Raw genomic sequence first — 27,624 nt, forward strand, 5'->3', positions numbered from 1 at the left:
TGTCCCAATTTTGATCTTACTTATGCTGGCTTTACATTGGCTTAAATCATTTGGCCCACATTGCACATTCTCCTTTTCCTGCCACCTCTGTGCCTCCCCAGTCCTGCCATACCCAGGGCCTGCCTGACCAATGGCATAATGTAGAACTACCTTGGGGGCTGCTTTAAATTGCACCAGCATGTAACAGCCATGTGCGGGCTGTTACGCCAGCATGTAATAACTAGAAAACAATGTTCTAGGGCCATGCCCCCTCTTACCCATTCTTCGTCCAACATGCTCCCTGAACCAGGGGACAGGAGCAAGAACAGCATATAGATACTATGACAGCTGTTTGTCAGCTCCTATTTTGCCAGGGCAGTTTAATCCTCCTTTTATGGACCCTTTAGACTGCTCTAAGGCATTTCATAAGGTACAATGGGATCCACTAGTTTATAGTGATGTACGTGAGATCACAATCAGGCCCTGGGTGTTTAGTCACCTGTGATCCCTGCATTTGGAGTTCCAGATCTGTTCATTCCATTTGTATCTTACAACCTAGATAGCATAGGGAAAGGAAACAGAAATTCTAAGGAAACTTACCTTTGGGTCAGATTGTGCTGTCCTTACACTGGATAATAGCTTACTATGAGAATAGTTCTATTGAAACCAATGGACCTTCTCTTGGCAGTAAGGTTCTGCTCAGCATGAGTGAGATGGGTAGAATCGGCCTTTCTGAATTTTTGAATTATGGAGGGCTAGACTGAACCGTTAGGTAAAAGCCTGAGTTATAATTCCTTTCCTGCTCCCCCTTACCCTGGGGGGAAAGTAACCTGCTGCAGACTCTTTTCAGGTGCAATTTACTAGTCCCTGAAACTCTCCCTGCACCAGTTTAGTTCTGCTGGTGGGTGCTGTGGGAGCAGAGGTACAGAGACTTGACTCCACCCCAGACCAGGGGTGAAAGTAACTTAAAGGACTTAACGGTACGCTGGAGTCCTGAGCAGGGGGCGGGGCCTTGGCCGGAAGGGGAGGGGTCTCAACTGGAAGAGGTGGGCCTTTAAATCCCCGGGCCTTTTAAAAATCACCGCCGGAGTGGTAGCTGCGGCAGCGGCCGGGAGCCCCGGGGCTCTGGCGGCGATTTAAAGGGCCCGAGGCTCTGCTGTGGTAGCGGCGGCCGGAGTCCCAGGCCCTTTAAATCACCGCCAGAGCCCTGCTGCCAGAGCCCGGGGGTAGCGGTGGTGGCTGGGAGCCCCGGGCCCTTTAAATCGCCGCCAGAGCCCCGCTGCTGGAGCCCCGGGGTAGCGGCATTGGCCGGGAGCCCCAGGACTCGGGCAGCGATTTAAAGGGCCCGGGGCTCCTGGCCGCCGCCGCCGCTACCCCTGGGCTCCGGCAGCACAACTCTGATTGCAATTTAAAGGGCGAGGGGCTCCGCTGTGGTAGTGGCAGAGCCCCAGGCCCTTAAATCACCACCAGAACCCCAGAGCTGCCGGCTGCCACTGCTACCCCAGGGCTCCAGCAGCGGGGCTGTGCGCGGATTTAAAGGACCCAGGGCTCCGGCCACTGCCAGGAGCCCTGAGCCCTTTAAATCGCCGGACTGGGGAAGCTGCCCCCTCTGGGTACAGTCGGCGGTGTACCGGCTCTTGCCAGTACTCCCTACCGGACTGTACCAGCTTACTTTCACCTCTGCCCCAGACCTACTTGCTCTTATCAGCTCCATGAATCTTGCTTTCCCTCTATACTGAGGGACAGCAATCTGGGAGACTGTTGGACGATTGTGGTGAAAGGTTGGGCCATCATCTGGCTCACGGAAAACAAGGACAAGGAAAAAGGTTCTACAGAAGTACATTCTGAATTGCTAACAATTTGATACATTCAGTGGATTAGCTCACATTGCCATGATAATATGTGAGAAACCAGCAGTGTCAAAGCAACAAGGAAGTTCAGTCTGAGACTCAGAGGGAAATGACCCATCATATGGCAACAGTCTGCTCAATGTTGGGAACAGCCACTGTATCAAAAGAGAAATGACACAGGCAGCACTCAGAAGTTAAATGTACAGGCCTGCCACAACTCTATCAGTGAGAGGGAAGAAGGGACACCCTAGGAGATACAAAGCTTGCTCTCATCAGTAGAATGTGATTATTGGTTCTCAGACACCCTGTGCCTCTGTGACAATCCAATATTTGTCCTCTGGAGAAGGAAAGGAACATAAGAACATAAGAACGGCCGTACCGGCTCAGATCAAAGGTTCATCTAGCCCAGTATCCTGTCTACCGACAGTGGCCAATGCTAGGTGCCCCAGAGGGAGTGGACCAACAGTCAATGATCAAGTGATCTCTCTCCTGCCATCCATCTCCATCCTCTGACAAACAGAGGCTAGGGACACCATTCCTTACCCATCCTGGCTAATAGCCATTAATGGCCTTAACCACCATAAATTTATCCAGTTCTCTTTTAAACACTGTTATAGTCCTAGCCTGGTTCATGGAAAAGCTTGGTTCATAAGGAATATGGCTGGTTACCTACTGAATATTTTGAGGTGATTCCTTATTGTAATGAATGTTAGTTCTAGTTCCTGGCATCAGTGACTACACACACAAAAAGATTGAACATCTCAGAGATATTGCAAAAGGATGAAAACCTTGAAGCGAATAGACAGTCTCATTACAATGAATAAGAAGTGGCCTGGAACCAAGACAACTCAGGTAGCTATTGTTACAGTTAATGGGAAAACAAGATTGAATATGTCTGGTAAAGAAAGGGAGAGCACGAGTGTGCTAAGAAAATAGTTTGGCCTCTTCCTATAGATTAGCTAACTCATTGTTGGAGGATACATTGAGGAGGTGGGATTTGGATGCCTCTAGATCAGGGGTAGGCAACCTCTGGCACGCGTGCCGAAGGCGGCACGCGAGCTGATTTTCAGTGGCACTCACTCTGTCCGGGTCCTGGCCACCGGTCCGGGGGGCTCTCCATTTTAATTTAATTTTAAATGAAGCATCTTAAACATTTTAAAAACCTTATTTACTTTACATACAACAATAGTTTAGTTATATATTATAGACTTATAGAAAGAGACCTTCTAAAAACGTTAAAATGTATGACTGGCACGCAAAAACTTAAATGAGAGTGAATAAATGAAGACTCAGCATACCACTTCTGAAAGGTTGCTGACCCCTGCTCTAGATAGAGCCCTCATTTTGGAGGGAACTGAGTCTTTCATGGTGCATCCAGGGTGTGTCTAGACTGAAGGAGACAGAGTTTTCTGAAGAGAAACTTCCTCTGGCAGAAGGCAACAACATGCCAGCAATTCCTGTTCTACTTCTAAGACCAGCTAGCCTGGATCGTTGCAGCAGCAAGTGGCCACGATCGGGGTCATGGCCCTTCCATGCACAGGCCTGATGCTTGTTTTTAATGACAAGTGTTCAATTGAAGGATTTTTTTTATCATTGTTAATTGGGGGGGGAGGGTTGGGGCATGAGATCTGATCGTGTACATAGTTGGGTGAGACTCTGCAAGCGTTGCTATAATAAAAACTCCCAAAGCAGAGCAGAATAATCAGTACATTCCAAGTCACGTCAAGCTGACAGCAGCTATAATTAGGTTACTCAGAGACAGCCTTATATACCCGCCTTTTTATATTTTCGTAACTATTAACATGCAGCCATCCGCAAGCAGTTCTAACCGCAGTGACTGGAGCCAAGATAGCAAATATGCATCCAGTGTTTGGTGGTGCTCCAGGAAGGAATGCCGTAGGTCCAAATGCACCTGCATAATCTGACAATTTACCTCATACCAATGGATACATGACCATAGTGAATATGGGACAGACTGCAGGGTTGTCTCAGGTCAATGACAAATAAGGGCTTAACTTCAGCTTGGTTCTCTCTCCTTGAGTTTGAGGGAAGATAATGAGGTAGAGCTAGAGATTCCAGGCCAGTCAATCAGTTACCCCAGCAGGAAGGCACAAAAATGATGGGCCAGGGGACAGAAGGAGAAGATGCCTTTGAACATGAAGGATGCCACACACAGTCATTCCAGCGCTGGGACTTTTCTGAGCTTGTGAGACCCGTTTAGTTTTTTTGTCTATACTGCTCTCCGATTATACAGAGATAAAAACCATCTCAAAGCTTTTTCTGTGAATCTTTCCATGAATTTTTCATTACGGATTACAGAGCACTGTGCAAGGATCGGAAGTATCACTACCCCTAAAAGAAGGGGAAAGGTTAAATGACGTGCCCAAGGTCACAAACTAAGTCACTGGCACAGACAGGAATAGAACCCAGATCTCCAGATTCCCATACCTATGAATTATCCTGTGTACCACCACTGCTTCATGTGTAACAAATGCTTCCAAATCCTTAATGTGGGGAATATTTTATATATGTCAATACAGACAGATCAAAAGTGTTTCTAGGAACCAACAGTAGGGCAAGTGGACAACACTTTCAGGCTATCAAAGCCGCATCATCAGGACCATCAGCACAAGAAGGCTGTGCTGGGGCAGTTCTCTCTACCAGTACTGTATAAGCAACCTATTCCTTTTGTCCAATATCTGTAAACACCATTAATTTCCTTGTTGACAAATGAGCCACAGTACTGAAGGCAGAATTTGCCTTACGATTTACATTGTCTGTATGTATGAGGGTGTGGGCTCAGGTAAACACTCTTGAATGATGGCCAGAGGCAAATCATTCTGCTGTGTACATTCTGATTTTTGTTGATGATGAATAACATGTAATTTTCCCATCTGGTCTTGCAGAGAAATTGCATAATAAAGACGATAAACACAAGGAAATATGTTCTATTCTATACAGGTTCTTATACCATGCTCATCACCATAAAATCAGTGTAATGACTAGGGCTTGGGCAGCATTAAGGTCTACATCTATGTCAGAGGACATCATACTGGTGCTCAGATACTGTGATGATGAGCATGGGTATAAGAACATATGAATAATAGAACAGAATAGATTAGACACTGGGAAATTCCAACTTCCAATAAGAGAATAATGGAAAGAATGAGAGAGGAAACAAGTTTGACAAGTAGGGATAGGAGGTCTAATGAACTGCAGAAATATTAGCTTACTTGAAGCAAAGATTCATTCTGCATTTTACTCAGATAAACTATGTGAGAACTGCATGAAAATGGGTCAAAATCTTTTATTAATAAGGACCTTATTCGGCATCATTTTTTGCTCATCTTGCTTGTCTCTGGTAATTTGGTACCACCAAGATCCATCTGAGCCTATGGACTGTTTATGCAATGGAGTGTTCTCGCTCATGTACTGTGTGCGTAAAGTCTGACTTAGTCAGCACTGTAAAGCCAGAGCCTTTATTACAAACTCAATGGAACAGGAAGGCAAGACGATGTTCCTTTTTCTCTCCATCCTGACAAAACAACAAAGGATCTACTGATTACATTAACAGCACCAAAGAGTTCAGCTGTTTTTTTTTTTCTTATGAAACAGAACAGGCAACCATTTCTTTCCATATTGAGGACATGAAAATGTTAAAGGGTCACTGTCGAGAGGGATTAGAGGGATCTACTTGAAAGTTGTCTTTCATTGTTGGCCTTACCTCCAGACCATATACTACCATATCCAGAAATGATAAGCAGTCCTAAATGTCCTACTTACTGATTTATATAATGCAAACAAACTATTGCATGTACCCTGTGTGACCCATCAGCAAAGCCATGATTCACCACTTTGTCCATACTGAGTTGCTCAGCAAGTAGGATATCAGCAATACAGAAGTTGCTACGTCATGTTGGACTGTTTGTCTATATAGTCTACAGTTCTGGTTCTGGAAGAGATTAATACCTGATCCTTTAGAGGAAGGCTTAAGTAATATCCCATAATGCATTCAGGGCCTGATCCAAAGCCCAATGAAGTCAGAGTTTGTCCACTGACAAATACTTAGACAAATATAGTATGTGTTTGGGATTGTAGCAAGGATATGGGCTACACCAAAACTAGTTTTAAGAAAAGCACATGACGAATCAGGAAGGAAAGGAATATAATATGGGATCACCTTTTAGAGACAGAACAATTTTCAAACCATACAATTTTGACACTAGTCCCTTAATTTAACTTAGTATTCTTCTGTATTTTAAGAGCATCATAATAAAATAAATGAACTGCTTCTTGTGGAAAATATCATTAAAAACTAGTTATTAAAAGCTTTATTTCCAAAAAGCCTAAGATATTTCCAATGCAATGCAGTGGTCGGCTTTCTTTGGGCCAGTCACACACATTGAATTACGAGGCATAAAGGGGCGGGGAGAAAGAATGATGATTCTGGTCATGTATTCTATGAGGGTAGAAAGATTTTGTGCTCCCCTCTGGCATTTTGGGTAACCCTATTTAGACTGGACAGGCACCTTGGGACCTGCTTCTGAGGGGGGTCTGCCACTTTAATTAGAGTCCATTCCCTGCATCTCCTGGAGGAAGTATTCTGATGGATAATATTAACACCCTAGGCCCACTGTTCCTATAATATGATTTATAGGAAGTATCAGTTATCAGAGATGTAATGTTCAGGTTTGGCTTCAAATTGCACCAGGTACATATATACCCCTATCACAGGTGTGCTACATGGGCGGTTGCTCGACAACCTGCCAGTTTCTATCCTGGAGGGATAGAGGCATATCCCACACTACTGAAATACGAAAAGCTACTGTAGCAAATGAAGATTTCCATTTTATTTACTTCCAGCTCTGGGCAGGTGCCTCTGTATCATTTTAAGGAGTCTATGGCTGGCTTCCGCAATGGGCAAGGTTCTTAGTTTTCTTAAATAGGGATTAGACAGGCATATTTTCAGACTACATAATTATTAACACTCACATTGCACAGGAGGTTATTTTAAATCAAAGTACATCTAAGAGAAAAAAACACCTTCTCTGACAAAATTGGATCTCGCTATGCCTCAGTTCCCCATCTGTAAAATGGGAATAAATAATATTCCCTTTCTCTCACCTTCATTGTCTTGTCTATTCAAGACTGTAAGCTGTTTGGAGCAGGAGCTGTATCTTACTGCATGTTTGTACAGGGGCTACAATAATGCGGCCCTGATCTTAATTGGAATCTTTAGACATTATCACAATGCAAATAAATAAAAATAACAGGAAATGCCTGAGGTCACTGTATCGAAAGATACATGGCATTTGTTTCCTTGTGTGGATGGAATCAATATTCATCCACCGGAAAACAATCACTCACCATCTTGATGGTTACCTGAATCAGCTGGAGACTTGCTCCGGCGCATGGGGGCTGGACTCTTTGCTGAGCTCTTCTGAGGGGTTGGGGACGACTTGCTGCCTGGAGTGGTCGGAGGATTCCCTTTCATTACACGGCACTCTAATAAAATAAATGACAAGCATATTTAGTTGTCTTATTGACTTTAATTGCCAGGGGCCCTTTACCCTGTGGAAAGCACCGAGGGCACAACCTGTGTATAATATTGTAAATCTAATGAAAGAAATACAAGACCACACAGCACTTCATATTTTCAATTTGCTTTACAAACACTGGGGAAGATTCAACACCTCTGAGTACAGGAGGCAGCTGGCATTCCCACGCAGCTATCAGATTCGCCCTGGGGGAGGGCAGCATTAAAATCCAGCAGAGCTCGCTTGTCAGAGGTGCTGATTCAGTGCCTGCCTAGGTCAGTTTCATTCCCCTGGCAGAGTGGGGTTGCAAGTGGTTTGCACTCAGGGGCGGCTCTGTGTTTTTTGCCGCCCCAAGCTCGGCAGGCAGGCGGCTTTCGGTGGCGCGCTTGTGGGCGGTCCGCTGGTCATGCGGATTCGGCGGCATGCCTGCGGGAGGTCTGCCAGTGCCGTGCCATCGGCATCCCCACCACCGAATTGCTGCTGAAAGCCGCCTGCCTGCCGCCCTCACAGCAACCGGCAGGCCTCCCCCCGGGGCTTGCCGCCCCAGGCACGTGCTTGCTGTGCTGGTGCCTGGAGCCGCCCCTGTTTGCACTTCTACGCTCTTACTGCAGGCAAACTTAACACTGGCATGGCCCTACAGCCTCGGCTGTGCTGGTTTCCACTGGCTCACCCTAAGTGATGAATCAGGTCCATTAACTAATCTCTGTAGCACAATGGTCAGAGTGCACCGTGGGAAAAGTCCGAATAAAGAACAACTAATATGGCTCCTGGCCAGCTGAGACCAGGGTAAAAGGTGATAAAATGCAGCCCACACTAACCAGACCATGTGTAACAGCTATGGACAATGAGTGAAATTTACTCAGGTGCAGAAAACCAGCACAAGCCTCACTGAACCACTTAAAAAGAACGGGAGTACTTGTGGCACCTTAGAGACTAACAAATTTATTTGTTAGTCTCTAAGGTGCCACAAGTACTCCTGTTCTTTTTGCGGATACAGACTAACACGGCTGTTACTTTGAACCACTTAAGCCTCACTTATGGCCCTGCATTAAAGGCTTTAAGTGGGTGCATAGACCATCTGCACCAGAGAGAATTTCACCCAGCCTGAACAAACCCTCTTCTGTGACTTCTCCAAGCTGCAGTCTTTTGGGAGCTGCACCATTATGCAGATGTACAAAAATGAAGTCCTGTCTCCTGGGCACTCTGCCCATGCTCTTACACTCACAAGCAGATTACAGTCCAACTGTGTTTTCTTAAAAAATAAATGCGCTGGGTACAGAGGAAAATGTAAACACCATTTACGAAGGCTCCAAAGAGGCATAGAAATGCTACAAACCTTCACTGGAACTAGGATTTCAAGCATTCCAAATCATGAACTCAGCAGTTACTTGAACTGAGAGGTACCTGGAAGTGTACTTCTCCACTTCTTAAAGTTATTAATTTCGTCCAAATGGGGGAAGATAAGAAGAGGATTTCCCCTTTGTTAAATGCTGATTAGTTCAGCCCTGTGTCCTTAGACCTAGATCTTCTACATGGATACTCTTAAAAATGGACATTATGGTGGTTCTCCAATTTAAATCTCCCACATACAGCCCGTGTTTCATGGGGAAAGCTCAGCTCAGCCAGCATTCGTTTGGATTTAAAATCCCCTTGACTGGATTCCCTAATGGAAATGAAATAAGGCAGCACACAGAAGATGAATGATTGGTCAACCGAAAACAAGTTGTCTGACCTAAATGTACATTATTTATTTATTTCTATATCAGAATATCTACGAAAATGTAATCGCCCTAAATTTTCCCCCTGGCTTGAAATGAGGCAGCCAGCCTCATTTTCTTTCTTCCAGACAGTTTGCTGGAAAGTTTGCTTTTGGGTCATGCAATATGATAAAAAGAGGAAATTATGCCAGTACTTTGCACTGTGCTCCAGGGATACCACACAAGGCTAATTAGAATTAGCAATGAACCTGTTCGCTCTGTTGTTTAATGCCATAAGATGCATAATATGCAAAACCTGTAAATTAGATATAGGAAGGTTTAATGTTTTTAAAAGAATATTAAGATGGTATCTTATAGATGATATCTTATAGATGGTATTAAAGACACACTGATCATGGCTCCATAGTTATAGCTGAGTTGATATATACATAAACGAAGGAAGGGATGGAAGGGGTTGCCATTAAAAGACAACAGTATTTCCCCATAATTGATAATGGAAATAACGGGGGATCTTATATGCCACCGGGATATAACCATTGGCAAATATTGACATTTTAAAGGCAACCATTGTGTGTCTGGGTATCTAGACAGATACACACATGGAGAGAGGATGAAATCCTGACCCCACTGAAGTCAATGGCAGAACTCCCATTGTCTTCAATAGAGCTAGAATTTCATCCAGAGTTTTTAATTAGCTTGCTATAAGACTGGCTCTTGCAGCCTAAGATGCTGCTGCCAAGATCAGTGGGTTCACAAGAGACACAACAATTCTGGAAGAGCAACAGGAACTTGACGGAGGAACTTGTGACTGGCATTTTGGAGGGAAAAGATGACATACACCTTTCCTTGTACTACTTCTCATCTTGTCTCTTGATGGCTCATCAGACAGGACCTAATGGCCAGCAATCTGAGTGCACATCTTCCAGCTGGAGAGGCAGACATGCCCGTGACAAAAGAGATTGTAATGAAAGACATTCATTTGATCCTGGATCCCTGTGTTGTGTGATTTATAACAGAGAGGGATGCGGGTGGAGAATGGGAAGATGGTGAGGGCGAAAGGAACACTGTCTGCTCAGCACCTGCAGCTCAGTGCCTCTGAAAATCAGGCCAGGCTTATTTTTGTTCAAAGACATCCAAGCTGGAAACGTGTTCAGAATCCAGGGGCATCGGACCACAACGCTCGGCCTCCTTTCAAGTTGTTCTGCTAGGGTTTCATCCAAGCTGTTTTATAGTATGGAGATCCCTCAGAGCTGCGTGAACTCCCGAATTTCAAGAAGAGCAGATCTCACTTGACTCTCACGCGGATATTGAAAGCAAAGCACTGTTTGGATGCTAATGCTTTGTCGTATTTGTAGCATATAATAGCTCACAACTAAGGCTACACAGGATACCTGAATACCTCGGGCGTCTTGGGAAGCATCAAGCTGAAGTCTAGGGACCAAATGTTCTGCCCGTATAAATGGACAAAACTCCACGGAAGTCAGTGGAGTTGCACTAATTGACAGCAGCAGAGAATTTGGCCCTACAGGTGTGCAATCCCTGGATAACTGCAAGCATCTATGACCGCTAGGGTAAATCCTACAATTAAGATGTGTATGTTCCTTGATATCATAAATTTCATATCTTAGTTTATCATGGATACCTACAGCACTATAAATGTGGCGCTGCAGTTGGACTGGAGACAAACCGTGATGATAGATCACCCCCAAAAGGGATAGCAGGCTCTCAAATGTTCACCCCTTTTCAACTCTTACTCCTGTTTACAACCAACCACAGTAGACAGTGGAGGAACCTTAGCTCATAACTGCCTTAGCTCCCATTTCATACACACACATATACATCTTTCAAACACAAGAGTGGAGATCAGTTTGTGAGTCTGTTTTTATTACTCGGGGATAGAGTAACTGATACTACAATCAACCATATGCATATAACTAGGAGGACATTTGCTAACAGATTATGTTGCTTTTCAATGAGTATAAAATATTAGTGCCTTTAATGAGTCCACCTATTCTGCCTTGGGGCAAATCAGTCAATGTCCGTCAGATGACAATATTCACTGACTGTCCAATAAGCCAAAAGGATGTTAATGACTTGTGCTAAAAAAAAAAAAAAAAAGCAACAAAATACAAGCGACCTCAATCAAAGGGGTGGGGTGGAGGAAAAAAAGCCCAAGTAGACAGAGTAGAGATCAGTGCGTGAGATATTACCGTTTTCATCCAGAGAAAAGTCATCCTGTGCATAGCGGAATTTTTCCGGACCACAGGCAATAAACACATCATCATCCCCAAAGAAATCGTGGAGACAGGTCACCTACAGAGAGAACAAAGTCATTCATGTTATTTCTAACTGTTAACTCCGACGTGGTTCAGCTTTAATTGACACATGAGGGTACTGCCTCCCTCTCCTATTTTTTTTCCCCAGCACTAATTTGGGAAGCCTGTTGTACAACACACTGTGTACTCCAGGCAAATCAAGCATAAAGCTATAATTAAAAAAGAAAAAAAGAAACACTTTGCAAAATGCAATGACGTGTGACCTTTCCAATCTATGCAGGAGTGAACAAGCTATATTACTCATCATAATGATACAAATGTTCTTGGGCTACCTCTCAAATAAGAAGCAGGTGTGGTCCTTACAGGTTACTGATCCCCTTACTCGTGTTGATTAGTACCATCCTTCTCAGGCAGAGCCCACAAAATCAAAGGGACTACTTTGCAGAGCAAGGATCACAGAGTGGGACCCTGTGAGAATGAAATCGGGACTATGAGGTTTGAAAATGAGTGCAAATACTGATGGCTTAACTGTGCCGTTGAGGTCTGGCCATAACAAGGGGCAAGGTGGAGGAGTGCCATCTCAGAGACACCATTAGGAAGCATTCACCCAAGTGCCCCCACAGGTCCCAGGCACACAGAGACAGTGTCTTCCCTACTACACTACTTCGCGAGGTGCAGCTTATCCCACCGCTCTCCCCTCCCGCGTGCAGCATGTACATATGAGAGGAGAGCAGAGAAATGGCCCCGCCCCAAAGCATAGAGGTTGGAATTCTGCCTGGCCCTTTTGTAGGCCAGACAAGTATGGGGAAAGTTCCTAACCTGCTCTGCGATAAGAGCCCAGCATAATCTGGCCTAGAGCTGGGAATTTGCCCCAGGACAGGTCGTGCCTCTGGGAAACATTGTGCCTCCTTGTGCCCCCCACTGCTTGACCACCCCGAATGTGGTGACATTAAGACAATATCACATCACTATCGCATCTTCTCTCATAGAACCCCAGACAACTAGGGAGACCAGATGTCCCAATTTTATAAGGACAGTCCCAATTTTTGGGTCTTTTTCTTATATAGGCTCCTATTACCCCGCACCCTGTCCCGATTTTTCACACTTGCTGTCTGGTCACCCTACAGCCAACAAGGAGAGGGATAGCAAAGGGACAGGATGGAAAGAATCAGCACGTGGTAAGCATGTGATGGGCAGTGAATTAAAGAAGATCATAAAAGGGAATTTCAAACGAGGTTGACCATTCTGCACTGCCCTCTCCGCACAGTTCAGTGATGGAGGGTCCATTCAACTGCAGAAGGTAATCACTTCCTCCCGACTTAAGGCAAATTGTGTTCCCAGGCTATAGATACCAAGGATGATGGGATACAGAGAGGAAAGACTGAGATGGACAGCAGAAACAATCATGTTTATAATGGCCTGAATATCTCACCTCTCTATTTTGCCATCCTAAATGGGTGGAAAGAAACATCTGGCAACAAATTATGCTCCAGACTCCCATCTCGCTTTTGTGGCCCTACAGAGCCAGGGAGGAATGGAAGCAATGCATCACCTTTGGGGGCTGCAGACCACAAATACAATCAGGGAAACGGACATCTGGGAGTTTAGGAAATAAAACAACCCAGGGCAAGCAACACACTGGCTGTTGCCGGGAGAGCACCCTGTGAGGGGTGAAGTGTGAAGAACAATCACAGTGGAAGATGGTCTTTAATTAAAGTGTTTTTGATAGGCAGGTAACTGTGATTCCCACCACTATTCCACCGATGACTAAGGTGGTATTGACAATCTGTACACAGAAGCAAGGTACTTTGCTGGCTGGCCACAAAATTAAAACACTTGCTGGAGGCAATGGAGAAAAATGCAGTGTGCAGCCTTTGGGGGAGTTCCAGACAAGATGTCACAGACCCCACTGTTAGGTTCTGGGAAGCATGTCATGGTGGCGTCTCTGGTTCCAGAATGGGCTGTGCTCTATAGGGACATAAAGGTGAATCAGGTTGGTTTCCAAGTCTTTTACCTCCTTGCCAAGCTAGGATTGGCCTGGCCATGGGAAAATAAAATACGAAGGGATGAAACTACCATATATTGTTTTCTTCCTTGCTGTCTGTAAGATCACCTCCAGTCCGGGTGTGCGCATCAAGTGTAACTCAAAGCAATGGCTACTTATGACCAGATTATGCATTTTAGCCAGAGCCCTCAATAGTGGGAGGGTGAAGTCATGATGGGAGCAAGGGAGACATTTTGTCTACTGAGGCATGATGATGCCTGGAGCTCTTCCGTGGGAGGCAGATGCCCATGGTGCCTCCTTTTAAGTGATGCAGCATGTGCTCTCCTCCATGGTTGGCCAGCTCTGTGAGCATGGCTCTGATTTCACAGGCCCTTTGGGTGGCTAGTGCCCTGGAGGCACTATCAGAGGGAGTAGTACCTGTGCGTAGCAGAACAGAGGAAATGCACCTGTGGCTGGCCCCTGCACTGGAGAGGGGGCATTACACCCTGCTCCTCACTCGATGGGCACCGACACACGGGCCAGCCACAATCTGCCTTTGAATACAATGTTGGCACACAAAGGTATCTACATTTTGAGTGAAAAAAGTCAGCGGGTGCCATTTTGTTAACCCTGAGTGCCCTTCTCCCAACCCACCCATGACTTCGCGATGCACAGTCCAGTGCCCGGAACCCTAGTCCAACAATCTCCATAAAGCTCCCATAGACACTGATGGCTCTGTTCATTTCAACAGGGCTATGAGAAATCTTTCCGAGTTACGAAATTTATCATATCTCCGCATGAGGTGAATACAGCTAGATGTCCTTGTTACTTGGCAGGCTGGTAACTTTACCCTTTCTACAGAACACATGTTGTACACAGAGCTCGCCTGTAACCAGGTGCTCTTATCACCATTTGCCTCATCTTCCCTCACCCACTCCCCTTCTAGTGTTGGTTACATATGGAAATTGTGGCTTGTTTCACATTAGATTGTAACATCCTCCAGACATGGATATTAGCTTCCCGTGTGTTGTCCGGCACCTAACACAGTGGAGCCTCAATGGGATTGAGGCCCGTAGGTGCTGCCGCAATATGAACCACAAGCAATAGTGCTCTTTTAAAAGATGGATGCTCTCTTTTGCTCTTGCATCTGCAGCTAGAGTTGTGACAGCTTAATTGCATAGTTACAGTGAAATACGGGATGTGATTACACAGTAACAGCGAAATCACTATGTTCATGGAGACTCCCCTGGAATCAGGGGTAATTACACAGTAACGTGTGCTAATACTATTGTGTTATCTCTTGGTAAGTGCAGTTAATTGGAGTCATCATTGTGCACCCACTAGTGGAAAATGTATACATGAGGTCACTTGGGAGAGAATCTTATAGACTCAAACCGTTCATCAACATCTTGCCCTTCTTTTCACCTGGCCTTGTGGCATATTGGCAGGTGTTCTTCTGAGGCAAAATTGGATGATGATACTCTTCCACCATTGCAAGATGCCTTGAGAACTTGGATGAAGTGCAAAGTAATATTATTATTGTTCTAAAGGGAAAAATGTTAATAGGGAGACTTCGGGAGACCGTAGCACACCAAAAATATAGAGAAATAAAGTGGTGAGTATTCCAGGATGAACCTGTTTATAAAGGGATTAGTGCCCCTTTGAGAATCATGAAGGCAGCTCTAGCTCTTTTTCTCTCTCTCTCTCTGCCTTTTCCTCACGCTGGAACTATGTTGGCCGGATGTTCCCAAAGTCAACTAAACTAGCCATCTTTGGGTAAGTAGTGTGCAGGCAAGGAAAGAACTAAATTAGAACATCCCTCAAAATTGTCATACTGGGGTAGCCATCAGCATCCGCTCTGAGTGAGGGTGAGCTCAGCAGCATGAAAATACATCTGCTAGAAATGGGAAAACATTTAAAACATTTTCAAAAAATTCAATTTCCATTTGTCATCAGAATTTTCCGGCCAGCTCTAACGTCTGCTGTGATTTTTATACAGAAGGCTGCAGATTGGCAGCTGATGGCTCCTGTTTTGGCATGTCTGTGTCATTGATGATGCAGTCTTTATCGTCTGCATGTAAATTTGAAGGGTCCACAAAATGCGTTGGATAGATTGGAGATCAACTTCCGGGAATAGTTCATCCCTATGTCCACTGATCTATTTGAACTAGACTGAAAAGTTAATTTCAAGCTTTAAAAAATCAAAATGTAAAAAGGGCTTTCAGCTATTCTAATAAGATTCAGCATTGCACACTGGTTATTACATCTAAGTACAGTAGGAACCTGCTGTAGTTAGGGTTGCAAAGCAGTTGTTAGTACAAGCTTCTGTTTTCACACACACGGCTTCCAAAACCCTAACCTTTAGGGCGAATGGCTTCTATCGTGGGTTTTGATCTGAAGTAGAATTTGCTTGGCAAATTCTCAGCAATCCCTTTCTCCCATGTTTGATTAAAGCTGGGTTGCAAATGGTAACGATTATTTTTAGACCAGTTTTCAGCAAAAAAAGGATGGCGTTTGAAACTTGAGACTTGAATATAGCCCTCATTAAGGTCTAGAGTCTTTGCTTGGCTGGAAAATAATTGGGTTGATTTAATTCAGATATCACTGTCTGAATACTTAGGATTAAGTATGTGCAGTAGAAAATGTACTTAGGTCTGAGGGGCTCACTTAAAAATAGATGCACTGTGCAGCTAGTTGGGAGTGTACTGGTTCATTCAAACCATTTATAAGCACTGTTGCCAAAGCCTTCCAGATGAGATCAGGGAAAGTTCAAACTTGCTTTTACTCTCTTCATGTCATCCTGCAAGCCAAACACTTTTGCTATAGGATTCCCCACAAAAAGAAAAAAAAAAAAACCACTCAGAAGTAATAGACTGATATTCAACCTGAAGCACGATTGAATATTAACATCATGCACAAAATCAGAGGCCTTGAGCATGCTCAGAGCAGGATGGAGAGCTGATTTTCCCCTGCAACTCATCACCCAGAGTCAGCTTGCAGTGCATATTAATTCCTGTACCAGTAATTAGGTAGGGGGGAGGAGAGAGAAAGATGAGGCAGTATGGCACAAAGAATTTAGATGATCCACTGGTTGAGCTTCTAAATTGCACAAGCCATTTACCTCTACATTTGCTTTTACTCCCTTTTTCCCTATTTTAATTTTTTCCTTAAAAACACAAAGGAAATTAATTGTAAAAAAATCTATTATAATGCCATGATAAGGTTGCAAGATCCAGGTCTCATAAGGTTAGGAGATTCCAAAAGTTAACTCCTATGCAATGCCAAAGCAGCCAAGTTCCACATATTCCCTTATAATATGTAGTACAGGGATCGGCAACCTTTGGCACGCGGCCTGCCAGGGAAATCCGCTGGCGGGCTGGGATGGTTTGTTTACCTGCAGCATCTGCAGGTTTGGCCCATCGCAGCTCCCACTGGCCGTGGTTCACCGTTCCAGGCCAATGGGGGCTGCAGGAAGTGGCGTGGGCCAAGGGATGTGCTGGCTGCTGCTTCCCGCAGTCCCTTTGGCCTGGAACAGTGAACGATGGCCAGTGGGAGCTGCGATAGACCGAACCTGTGGACGCTGCAGGTAAACAAACCGTCCCAGCCCGTCAGCAGCTTTCCCTGACGGGTCGTTTGCCAAAGGTTGCCATTTCCTGATGTAGTATTTCCTATTTCTCTTTCACTTATTAAATATAACTCTTAACCTAGTAACTTTGTTATAAATGTATGCCCTAAAATACAGAGATGTGCAATGTGGCCACGTTGAAATTGTTTTCAGTAACCTTAACTTTTGAAATTTGCTGACTTTTGAGTGCTTGATCTTACAACTTCACACAGATACAAAAGACATCCCTAGGGACATGAGACCAGAATACCTAGCCAGGCAAACAATAGTCTATGCTGCACTCCTGGCATTTCCAGGATGAATTCTGCTTTTCTGAATTGCACCTGAAGCTCGTGATGGGTAATGCAGATCTACTCCACCCTCAAGGCAGGGTTGTTGCTGACTCAGATGAGAGATCCTTTAAATTGCATTAACGATATTTTTATTTTTTGCATTTAATTATAAAGTCACATTATGGATCTTATTGTCTCCTTTCTTACAATGTCCTGTTTATTTCAGTTTCTTGGTGAAACTAATAAATATTTCAGGTCCCTAGTATGCACAGCAGCATGAATCATTTATAAAGTTTGCTTTCCACTTAGGTTTACTTTAATCAGTTGTTCTGATTATATTTGATAATTAGTTGAGAACACCATGGAAATCCCAGGAGAAAGTAAACGCCAACAAAAATTTATCCCAACAGATAGCTTGAAAATCATTAATTGTTCTAAATGCTGCATTATGCTGCTAGCTATGAATTTATTAAGGCATGATGCAGAAAACTGTTAACAGCTTGCTAGTTTAAGGACCAAGCTGCTAGCTGAAATATGTTGATATTGATAACGCCATTATAATGAAATAGTGACAATGCTATCAAAAGCCACAAGGCCAGTAAGATTTTATTGTTAACATTAAATTTCAATGGTTTTCTGTGCAGTAGGTAAAAATGAATTCTGCAATAGATAGAAAAATAACTTGCTTTCGTGTGTGCGTGTTTTTAAAGGAAAGCAATACATATAATGCTTCCATCAAAATGTAGATTAAAAGGACACAGTTGACTTTAAAAAAGATCATACTGCAAAGAAACATTTACTCTTTGTGTTTCTCCCAGCTTAGATAATAAAAGCGAATGAGGTCAATTTTACCAGTTTTGTTTATAATCAGTTTCACTCTCCAGGTCTTAGTACTGTAGTGTTTGGGTTGCAAATCCTGTGCACAAATGTTTATTCATTATGAAGTAATTGTTTCTATTGGATTTCATAGAAACATTTTTATTGGTCCAGTTTCTGTGGGAGCTTTTTTAAAAAAACTTGATTTTACATAATCTAAAATTTGGAACAAATTGTTGTTGGCAGCATGTCCCTTTAAAGAGTCAATAATGATATATTCATTCTCCCCCCCCCCCCCAATAGAATTGCATTTAGAAAAAATTGTGCTCACTAGCTCTTTACTGATGCACCACTGCGTAAGTAGAATTCATTTCTTATTGGTACGCTCAGGGCCGGCTCCCCAAGCAGCCAAAACAAAAACAAAAACAAAACAAAACAAAAAACAAGCCGCGATCGTGATCTGCAGCGGCAATTCGGCGGGAGGTCCTTCACTCCCAGGCGGAGTGAGGGACCGTCCGCCGAATTGCTGTCAAATACCTGGACGTGCCGCCCCTCTCTGGAGCGGCCGCCCCAAGCACCTGCTTGAGAAGCTGGTGCCTGGAGCCGGCCCTGGGAACGCTGCACTCATGGGAGGGACACAAAGGGGGGGCACATGACTTCTCCATATGACCCACCCACGTGACTCCTTCCCACCCCGCCCCCAGCACTCTCCCCATCCCTTCCCCATGATCCACATCCATCTCATGTTACCTTGTGCCAGAGACTTCTGAACCGCAGGGCTCTCCGGAACCGCAGTGGCAAAAGGAACAGAATGTGGGGCCACCGGAGGACAGGGCTGGGGGTGTTGGGAGCTGTACAATTGTGCTGGAGGAACTGGCCCCACAGAATATCAGGATTGGAAGGGACCTCAGGAGGTCATCTAGTCCAACCCCCTGCTCAAAGCAGGACCAATCCCCAGACAGATTTTTACCCCAGTTCCCTAAATGGCCCCCTCAAGAATTGAACTCACAACCCTGGGGCTAACAGGCCAATGCTCAAACCACTGAGCTATCCCTCCCCCTCATGTTCTGCTCCTCCTGTGTCTTTCCAGTATGGACTACCGGCTATAAAAATCTTACTGGCACAGTGTACCGAACCAAACCACCGTACTTGCGCCACTGCTGATAGGCATCTTTGCATGACAGTGTTCTTTGTTTATAAGATTCCTATTTTATTGAGACTCAATCCTGCTCTCCTTCCTCAGGGAAAATGCTCAGCAACAGTTATTGGATCAAATCAGGGCCCAGATCACTCCCCTAAGTTCTGTGCACGGAGGGTCTGAGAGATACTGCAATCCCACGCAATATCTTTGGGGACTATATTGTATTCAGTTTATGTATCAAAGGGAGGTAAAACAGGAGAGAATACAGGCTATACCTGTATAAGGGGTATGTTTTATTGTCTTCCAGGAGGTGGCAGTTTGTATTTTAAAACTATAACTCAATAGCAATTGAAATAAATAAGAGGAACATAAACATTACATTACGTTATATTCTCCCTGGCTTTAACAATGTGGCTTCATTTAAAAGTCTAAGTCATTTACCAATGCAATACCCTGCTGTGCTTTAAAATGGGCTTCTGATTAACCAGCACCTCCTGTTTCCTTTAGCACTCTGCAGAGTCATACAGATTATCTGCATGATTAATTGGGTGACCTCACTGTCATTCTGAAGCTATTACAAACATCAACAGCAAGAACAACTTATCTCTCTTAAATCCACTTTTTACAATTTGCTGTGTATTGATAAATCTCTAGTGATCTCATAGCTGGCACTTTAGTTAGAGACCTCTAGTATTGAATTGCCCCATACTGTCTTCCAGGAACATGGCTAGATGTAACACCTCTTTGAAAAGGAATATATCACAGGGGAGGATTAACTGAACTCTATCTTCTTCTCATTCTGGATATATTATTTTGGCAGAGGTTCTTGTACTTCACCAGTGGAGCCAAAAGTGTTCTTGACATACTGTGAATGGTCAGTCCTTGTAACACGCAATTATTCATAACACCATCTTTAAGTCTAGGATTTATGCGTAGCAGCCTCCAAGCTTCAATCTCTTCCTGATTTGAGTTAACATATGAGAATATGAGCCATATAAAGTCTTCAGCGTGCTCCAAGTATGGATGCAAAGAAATTTTAGAATAGCACAGAACTGTCATTTTGGGAACCTTGTTATCACAAGAGGTCTTAGGCAGAATCTCTTAACTAACTTGTTGAGTCTGCACACGTCTAAGCATAAGACCTTGTAATGGGTTTCTTCTTCCTTTTCCAATTTTATTCCAGATGGTCCTCAATTATAGGGTCTTTCTTACCCGCGTTCAGATCTTTCCTGTTGAATACTTTAAAAGGAAGAAAGGAAGGAGATCTTGGCATTTAGGAAGATTCAGCAACCCCCATGTCTCTGGAGTTGTGAGGTTTCTGAGAAACTGGACTTCAAGAGAGATGTTATTCTGAGCTATCCATCTACTTTCCTCTGACTGTCACCAGTCTTCCACTTGGAAAACGTCTTTATTCATTTGAGGTAGTTTATGGCCAGAAGAGGAGGAGAATTTCTCCTTTTGTCTTTCAATGGAACCTCTTTTAAGGCAATAGAGAATTATGGATGAATCCACACAAGTGAAATTGTACTACTGAGAGCAGAACTAGGGTCTCTAGCTGCTTTAATTAGTATTAAGAAATTCAACATCTCAAAATTGTTAGCTTAGCTGAAGAGTAATGGCTTATTTCAGAGGATTGCAAACTTAGCTCTTCTCTCACCACTTGGTCAGTTAGGTATTAGGGGACGTAGATAAAGAGAATGGACTAGTGCCTGCGTCGGGGGTCAATGTAACTAAGCTTGATTAAAGTATAACAAGGACTTAAGGGCCTTGTTTGTGAAATAGCATCTTTGATGTTTGATAGGAGTGTGTTTATTTCAGAAGTGGGAAACTGAAGTCCTAATTACAAAGGCAGCTTCTCTCTACAATTAAATCAACTGTGTGTGTGCACAATCAAAGCCAGGCGCATAGTACAGAAACAATACACATGAAGACTTGTTCTTTTGTTATGCCAGACCCACAGTGAGACCTAACAAGGTCAGATGTCAGAGTGAATATCAGAGAATACCATAAGTACCTAACTGATTTAAAATGTGTCACTTTCTCTTTTCCTCAAAACCACTGAGTTCCTGTTTAGAAACAGAGCTTTTAGAAGATTTAAGGGGTTATTATGATGTAATGGAAAATGAAGAAGTTGACAATGGAATGTGCAAGCACTTAATATACTTTTTGAAACAGTCCACAGATATTAACACAAACCCAAAATAGACATTACAAAGTGATTTACATTTTATTAGATGTTTAGGTTTAATCATTTTAAATTTAAATATGCACACACACAGTAGATTCCACATGTACATTTACAAAACCAGACTTACTCATCTGCCATTAGGGAAAACACTGCACACAAAGTTTAGGCAATGGAAAAATGGAATAATCTTTTTCTCATATGGAAAATTCTAAATGAAAATACCAATACCTTTTTAGAAAATAGGTGAAATTAAATCTTGGGGCCAGATCCTGCTTGCACTGAAGTCAATGAGAGCAGGCTAGGACCATTTGGGAGAACTCCTGACTCTACAGAAGTCAATGGCAAAACTCCCACGGACTTTAATGGAACCAGAATTCATACTTTATCTTTAAAGTTAGAAATAAATAATACTTGAAATTTTAAACACCTGAACAAATGTAGGAGTTGAGGGGTTATAAGGAAGTACAATCAGTTCAGAGATCTTACATTTAACTGTGACCTTAAAACTAGAGGTGTGCCTGTAAATTATAAACATGTTATCAGCTATTCATGTTCGTACAGGCTCAAGTCTGTTATTTATGCATACCCAATGCTAAGGGGTTATGTGCAATTACCCTATCTCTGGGGATGTGAAAATCTCAGCCTCTCACATTTACAGGGTGTGAGTTTTCATTTATGCCTGGATTCTGGGGGTAACAAAAATAGTCTTCTTTTGGGGCAGGAGTTAGTCTTTAGGTTCTTTCCTTACTTCTTGGTTGGTTCATTTTAACTGGAAAATATCTGGCAGTTCTAGCAATTTATATTATGATTCTCACTTTCAGTCAGTGTGGTTCAGGTGTTTTCTTCAATATGTTATGGGAGTCTGTATTAACCAATGGAATTTTTAGATTATATTCGCATATTTCTAAAACAATCATATCTTTTTTTTTTTATCAGTGATGAAAACACATCTTGGGTATGAAATAAAAGAATATTCTATGGATTTTAAAGGACCATATTCTGACACTCTTGCTCATGCTGAACAGTAGCGTATTTCATGAGTAGTTCCATTAAAGCCAGTCGGACAATTTGTGGACTAAGTGGTGACTCAGTTGGAGTAAGAACATCAAAATCTGGCCACAAGTTATTACGTGGGACCAATTCTGCAACATTTACTTGCACTCAATAGGTATTACTCACACAGGTACACTTGCTGAAGTCACAGACTATTTGCATGAACACGTGTTACTCTATGAAAGGACCTTTAGTATTTAAGTCCTGGCACTGTATCAATTTTAAACAAAATAGATTGAAACATGGCCATTAGCCAAGCTGCTCAATATCTACATGAAATTGAATTCAACGTGTCTGGTGAACTTTTGGTGCCTCCAAAACATGAGAAATCCAATTAGCCACTGTCAGAACGGTTAGTTTGCTCTCTCAATACCATATACACGTGGCCTATGGGTAAGACAGTTCGGAATGCTGGAGGAGTTTAGGACATATAGAAGAAGCTAGTTTTCGTGTTTAAAAGAATATACAATTCAGAAAAGATATGCAGGTCTATATTCATCATCTATCACTCCAGTGTCATCCCAGAGGGTAGGAGAGCATCTAAATAGAGCCCTGCGCAGATACAAAATCTTTATCGCATCTGATCCACAATCCTCCAACATAGTCCGTGGGTTCAAAGCAGACATCCACAGATTCGCAGAGCTTTAACTATAAAGAAACCTCTGCTCCAGTGACAGAGCCCATGTAAACAGAAATCTGAGGTGGGCAGGAGACATGCCATAGCAGCGAGAAAGAGGAGTTTCCAGCACAGATTGGCACACTAAGAGTAGCGTTTCTGAATCCTGGGGCCTTTTCAAGTGTTCTTCCTGGTTGTCTCCCCTCCCCACACTTGTAAGGGAACAAGTTGTTATTAAATATAAAAGAACAACATCAGAGGCTTCTGACATAGCATAAGTATGTGGCCCAAAGCAAGTGACACAGCTTGAAGTGATGGCAATGAAAACAAGGACACAATGAATCTCCTCTCTGCCCAAGCTGGGGATGAAAACACTGTGGGGCTGCTATTTCTATTTGATGTGATTTCCAGCAAAGAGTCCATAAAATCCATTGCTGTAGCTGATCCCATTGTGCATGCTTCAGAAAAAGAAAAAAAAAAAGAAAAAAAGACTTTTGTACAGCGGTGTGTTTGTTTCTCTTTCATGCTATGGCAAAGGTGCTGATTGATGGTGGACAATTCGGGTAAATAGTTAATCTTGTTAAAAGAACAACATAGGTAGTATTACATAGCACTCCAGATCCTCTATGTGCCGAATGAACAGCAGCCAACAAATCCCTATACGGTAGGGGAACATTATCCCTGTTCTACTGATGAAGAAAGAGGCTAAGGGCTAGACTGTGGGTTTATCACTAGCACAGTGTAAGAGGCAGTACATAGTTTCATTCACCCAAGTGCAGACCATGGACCAAGTTATAACTCAGACTCACCCTTTGATCTTATTTCCCACTTGATGCAGGGGAGAAGCAGCCCTTTACCTGGTCCTTATTATTCCCCCTTCCATGCTGCACCACTGAGACTGGTAGGGCCAAGGTTCTGCACATTTCCTGCCCCTGCCTGCCCACTTCCAGCCAGTCAACTGTCCTCTGGAAGCTGCTCCTCCTCTCTACGTGTGGACAGAATTGGGTGAATAGTCTTCTTCTAAATTACTTGCTCAAGGCCACCCAGGAGTTCTTGGCTCCCAGTCCCAGTCTTAATTCATCCGATATACTGTCTCCTTAAAAGAAAAGACTAACTCCAGGTAATTATATCATGGTTCGTTCCTCCAGGTACTGAACACCGCACCTGAATGTTTTTGGGTACAAATGGGTTAATCCACTACCTAGGAGCATTTCAGTTGTACTTGCACCTAACCATGTAGGTTGGGTATTTTAGTCTGGGCATATTTCTACTCAGCCCCCATCAGTGACTGTCGCCATTAAGCTGCTTTCACAATAGACACGTTTGATAAAAGACAGTGATTTTGTCAGTGATTTCAGTGGATCTATTCCTGTTCAAACAAGCCCATTCTTCTCGGCAGCTCTGTAGTGTGTAACCATGGAAACACCACCACATTGCCCATTACAGGCCAAATGCTGCCTTCAATCACACCCATGCAACCGCCTCAAAATGAAGAGGGGAGAGGGGGTACACACAGGTGTAAACGGGAGCAGGATTTGGCCCTACAACTTCTCTGCAAGGTGGGGTAAGAAGAGAAGAAGGGAGGGTGTGAGAGCAGGTAGTCCTGCAGCAATTTTTACATCTTGGATAATCACCCAAAGTCCCAAGGGAAACTGCTTAATGTGAATGGATGTTGGTTTCTGTACGATATATGGAACTGTTTTGCTCAGTGTGACAGTCTCTCTTTAAATACCACTCTGTGGTGAGTCCTGCTGACATCAGTAACTTTCTTCCAGAATACGTGCTGGGGAAAAACCAACGTTAGACGTGGCACTGTGATTATTATTATTGTTGTTGAATCAGGAGCATGTTTCACATCGAGAGCCCGATCCTGCTTCTGTGGAAAACAATGAGAGTTTTGCGACTGACTTCAAAGGCAGCAGGATTAGACCTGATTGCTTCTTCACTGAGAAAAAGATCAACTGCCTGTGTTAGTTACCACATGTTAGCTAACACATAGTAAGAACACATCCCTATTTTCCCTAGTGAAGATGCACTCTATAGCCTGATTGAAAGAAGCACCTTTTTCTCCCTAGTCTAGGCAAGTCTATTGACTTCATTTGGATTTATGCATGTACTTGGGTGATGTCCTGAACTGGAGTGTTTGCAGCTTTCCTGAATTGGGAATCTAACTCTCTAACTACCTAGGAATGTCTAAGGTAGTGTCTGCTATAGACACCATGTACAAGTATCAATTAATAGAAGCATCCATGTTGTCTGCCCTTCCCTGTCCATTCTGTTCAACACTTAGAAAATCTAAAATGCCTTCTTACCAAAGAGGAACTTGAGAAACTGATAATATTTTAGCTTCAATAGACATTAGGAGGAAAGGACACAATCCTAATCAAACCTGCTTTAAAAAAAAAAATCTTCAATTCACCTCAAACACCCTGGTGTTTCCAGACCCAGTCTAACTTCACTCGCAGCCTATGGTTTGATGTCAGCTTAATCCTTAAAGAGTATAAAAATCGGCAGCCAGTTCAGTATCTAACTGACTTTTTAAGCAGAAGTGCTCTTATTCTCTTGCTAAAATACACTGGAAGGGTTCGGAAAGACATTTTGACTGGTTAAATTTCAGTTTTCACACCAATCTGCATGACACTGTTAATTTGGGAGATCAGCTAAAACAGGCTCTTTTAAAAATCAAATCGTACCAGAGGCTTCATTAAATGTAGGAGAGAACAACAATTGCCATCTAGCCATTCTTTAAGTGAATTTAAATGTCTTCCTTAAATACAGTTCTGAGCCCGGTTTTTGGGTTTGGCGAGCTTGCCTGAATTTATAGCAAATTCATTAGGGTGACCAACTTTTCAAAAGGCAAAAGCAGGACACATGCAGGAGCATGGCCCCCTCTGTGGCCCCGCCCCCTGCGCCTCTTCTTCCCCAAGCCCCACCCCTAGTTCCTCTTCTTCTCCTTGAGACCCCGCCCCCTGGCCAGGCCAGAAGCCAGAGCCGGGCCATGGTATGAGCCGCCCTGGGAGAGCAGCCCCGGGACTGTGTCTCTGCCCCCCGAAGCAGGGGTGGCTCTATGGTTTTTGCCACCCCAAGCATGGCAGTCAGGCGGCTTTCAGTGGCACGCCTGCGGGCGGTCCGCTGACCATGCGGATTCAGTGTCATGCCTGCGGGAGGTCCGCCGGTGCTGCGTCTTCAGCATCCCTGCCGCTGAATTACTGCCGAAGCCACGGGACCTCCTGCAGGCATGCCGCCGAAGGCCTCACAGCAACCGGCAGGCCGCCCCCACAGCTTGCCGCCCCAGGCATGCGCTTGCTGCGCTGGTGCCTGGAGCCACTCCTGCCCCCAGGGTGTGCCGCCCAGGCCAGGTGGAGGATCCAGGGCTGCCCACAGAAGCCCAGGCTCCCTGGGTGGCTCTTACCATGCTGACTCTGGCTTCCGGGGGGTGGGAGTTTGGGGGAGGAGAGGAGGAGTAAGGACAGGGCCTTGTGGCAAGTAGTGGCTAAGGCCCACCTCAGCCCCCCACTCCCACTGGGAAGAGGCTGGTGCCGCCCCTGAGCCTCAGGCAGGTGTGGAGTGGCGTCGCAGGGAATCCGGGACAAATGGTATCCTAGAGTCATTCAGCCTGGGACTGGGACTTAAACTCTGCCTTTCGGGACTGTCCAGCCCAATTCGGGATGGGTGTCCAGACTAAAATTCATATGTCCTTAGTATTGAAAGACCTTTTTTTTCCACCTAATTTCTGTTAATCTTCACATAAAGCTGTTAAAATATTTCTAATTAAAGTGGACCTTTTAAGTTCAGCTGACAGCTAACAGAGGAAGGGAGAATTCATCATTGTATCATGTGCAAAAAACACAATAGGATAGAAATTAACAACGTTAATCAGGCTAGGAGATAGAAATACTTCGCACAGACGTGCAGCGGGCCATGGATATAAGTGTCCTGAAGTTTCTCAAATGTAAATGTCTTTTTTTATTCTGAAATATGTCCCATCACCTCTGTGTCTACAGGACCAGTGATACATTCTAGCTTAGTATGCAGTAATGTTAATGGAATAATTGATGCAGTACGACTGAAACAGACGATGTGTAAAATGGCAGGCTGCATAATTGTCTGGAGTGAGTTCAAGCATTTCTACAGTGGAAAAATAGTCCTGTTTTATAATCCTATCACGTTCACTTGCTGCCGTGTAACAGAGAAATTTCATTTGGAGATGATCCCAACATTCAGTCAAATTACCCAGGGGATTCCTGAAGGCAAAAGGTTGTTGTTGCACTGTTTCCTTTACCCCAAGTAAGTAACAAGAGAACAGGGAATCAGATATAGTATTAAAGAGACAGTACTCTATGAACTGCATCATTGTATTAAAAAACAAAAAAAGACACACTCTGCTGGCTGCAGTTCCAGCATAAGACAATGGCATGCGAGTGTCTGCAAAATATGCTCCTTTTTATTATTCCATCTTTCCTCTCGTCTCTCTTCAGATCACAAAATATTACATGATGGACTGGGGAAGAAGGAGTGGGAGAATTTCCAAAATTATGCATTAAAAATAGGAGATGTTTCATTTCTTTT

The 27,624-nt window shown here is 43.8% G+C and overlaps 1 protein-coding gene across 2 annotated transcripts in view; it reads right to left on the reverse strand.

Annotated features, from left to right (window-relative positions):
* The window catches only part of DCX (doublecortin), a 111,200-nt gene that overhangs the window by 28,769 nt on the left and 54,807 nt on the right, over nt 1-27,624 (reverse strand). Inside the window, exons 4-5 of one of the 2 annotated variants that reach the window (XM_054039875.1) lie at nt 11,295-11,397; nt 7,197-7,334 (exon numbers count right to left, since the gene is read on the reverse strand). In XM_054039875.1, coding sequence (XP_053895850.1) covers nt 7,197-7,334; nt 11,295-11,397 — 241 coding nt within the window. The remainder of the gene's footprint in view (nt 1-7,196; nt 7,335-11,294; nt 11,398-27,624) is intronic. The other variant, XM_054039876.1, reaches the window with a different exon arrangement.

Source organism: Malaclemys terrapin, chromosome 9 (genome assembly GCF_027887155.1).
Source record: "Malaclemys terrapin pileata isolate rMalTer1 chromosome 9, rMalTer1.hap1, whole genome shotgun sequence".
NCBI lineage: Eukaryota > Metazoa > Chordata > Testudines > Emydidae > Malaclemys > Malaclemys terrapin.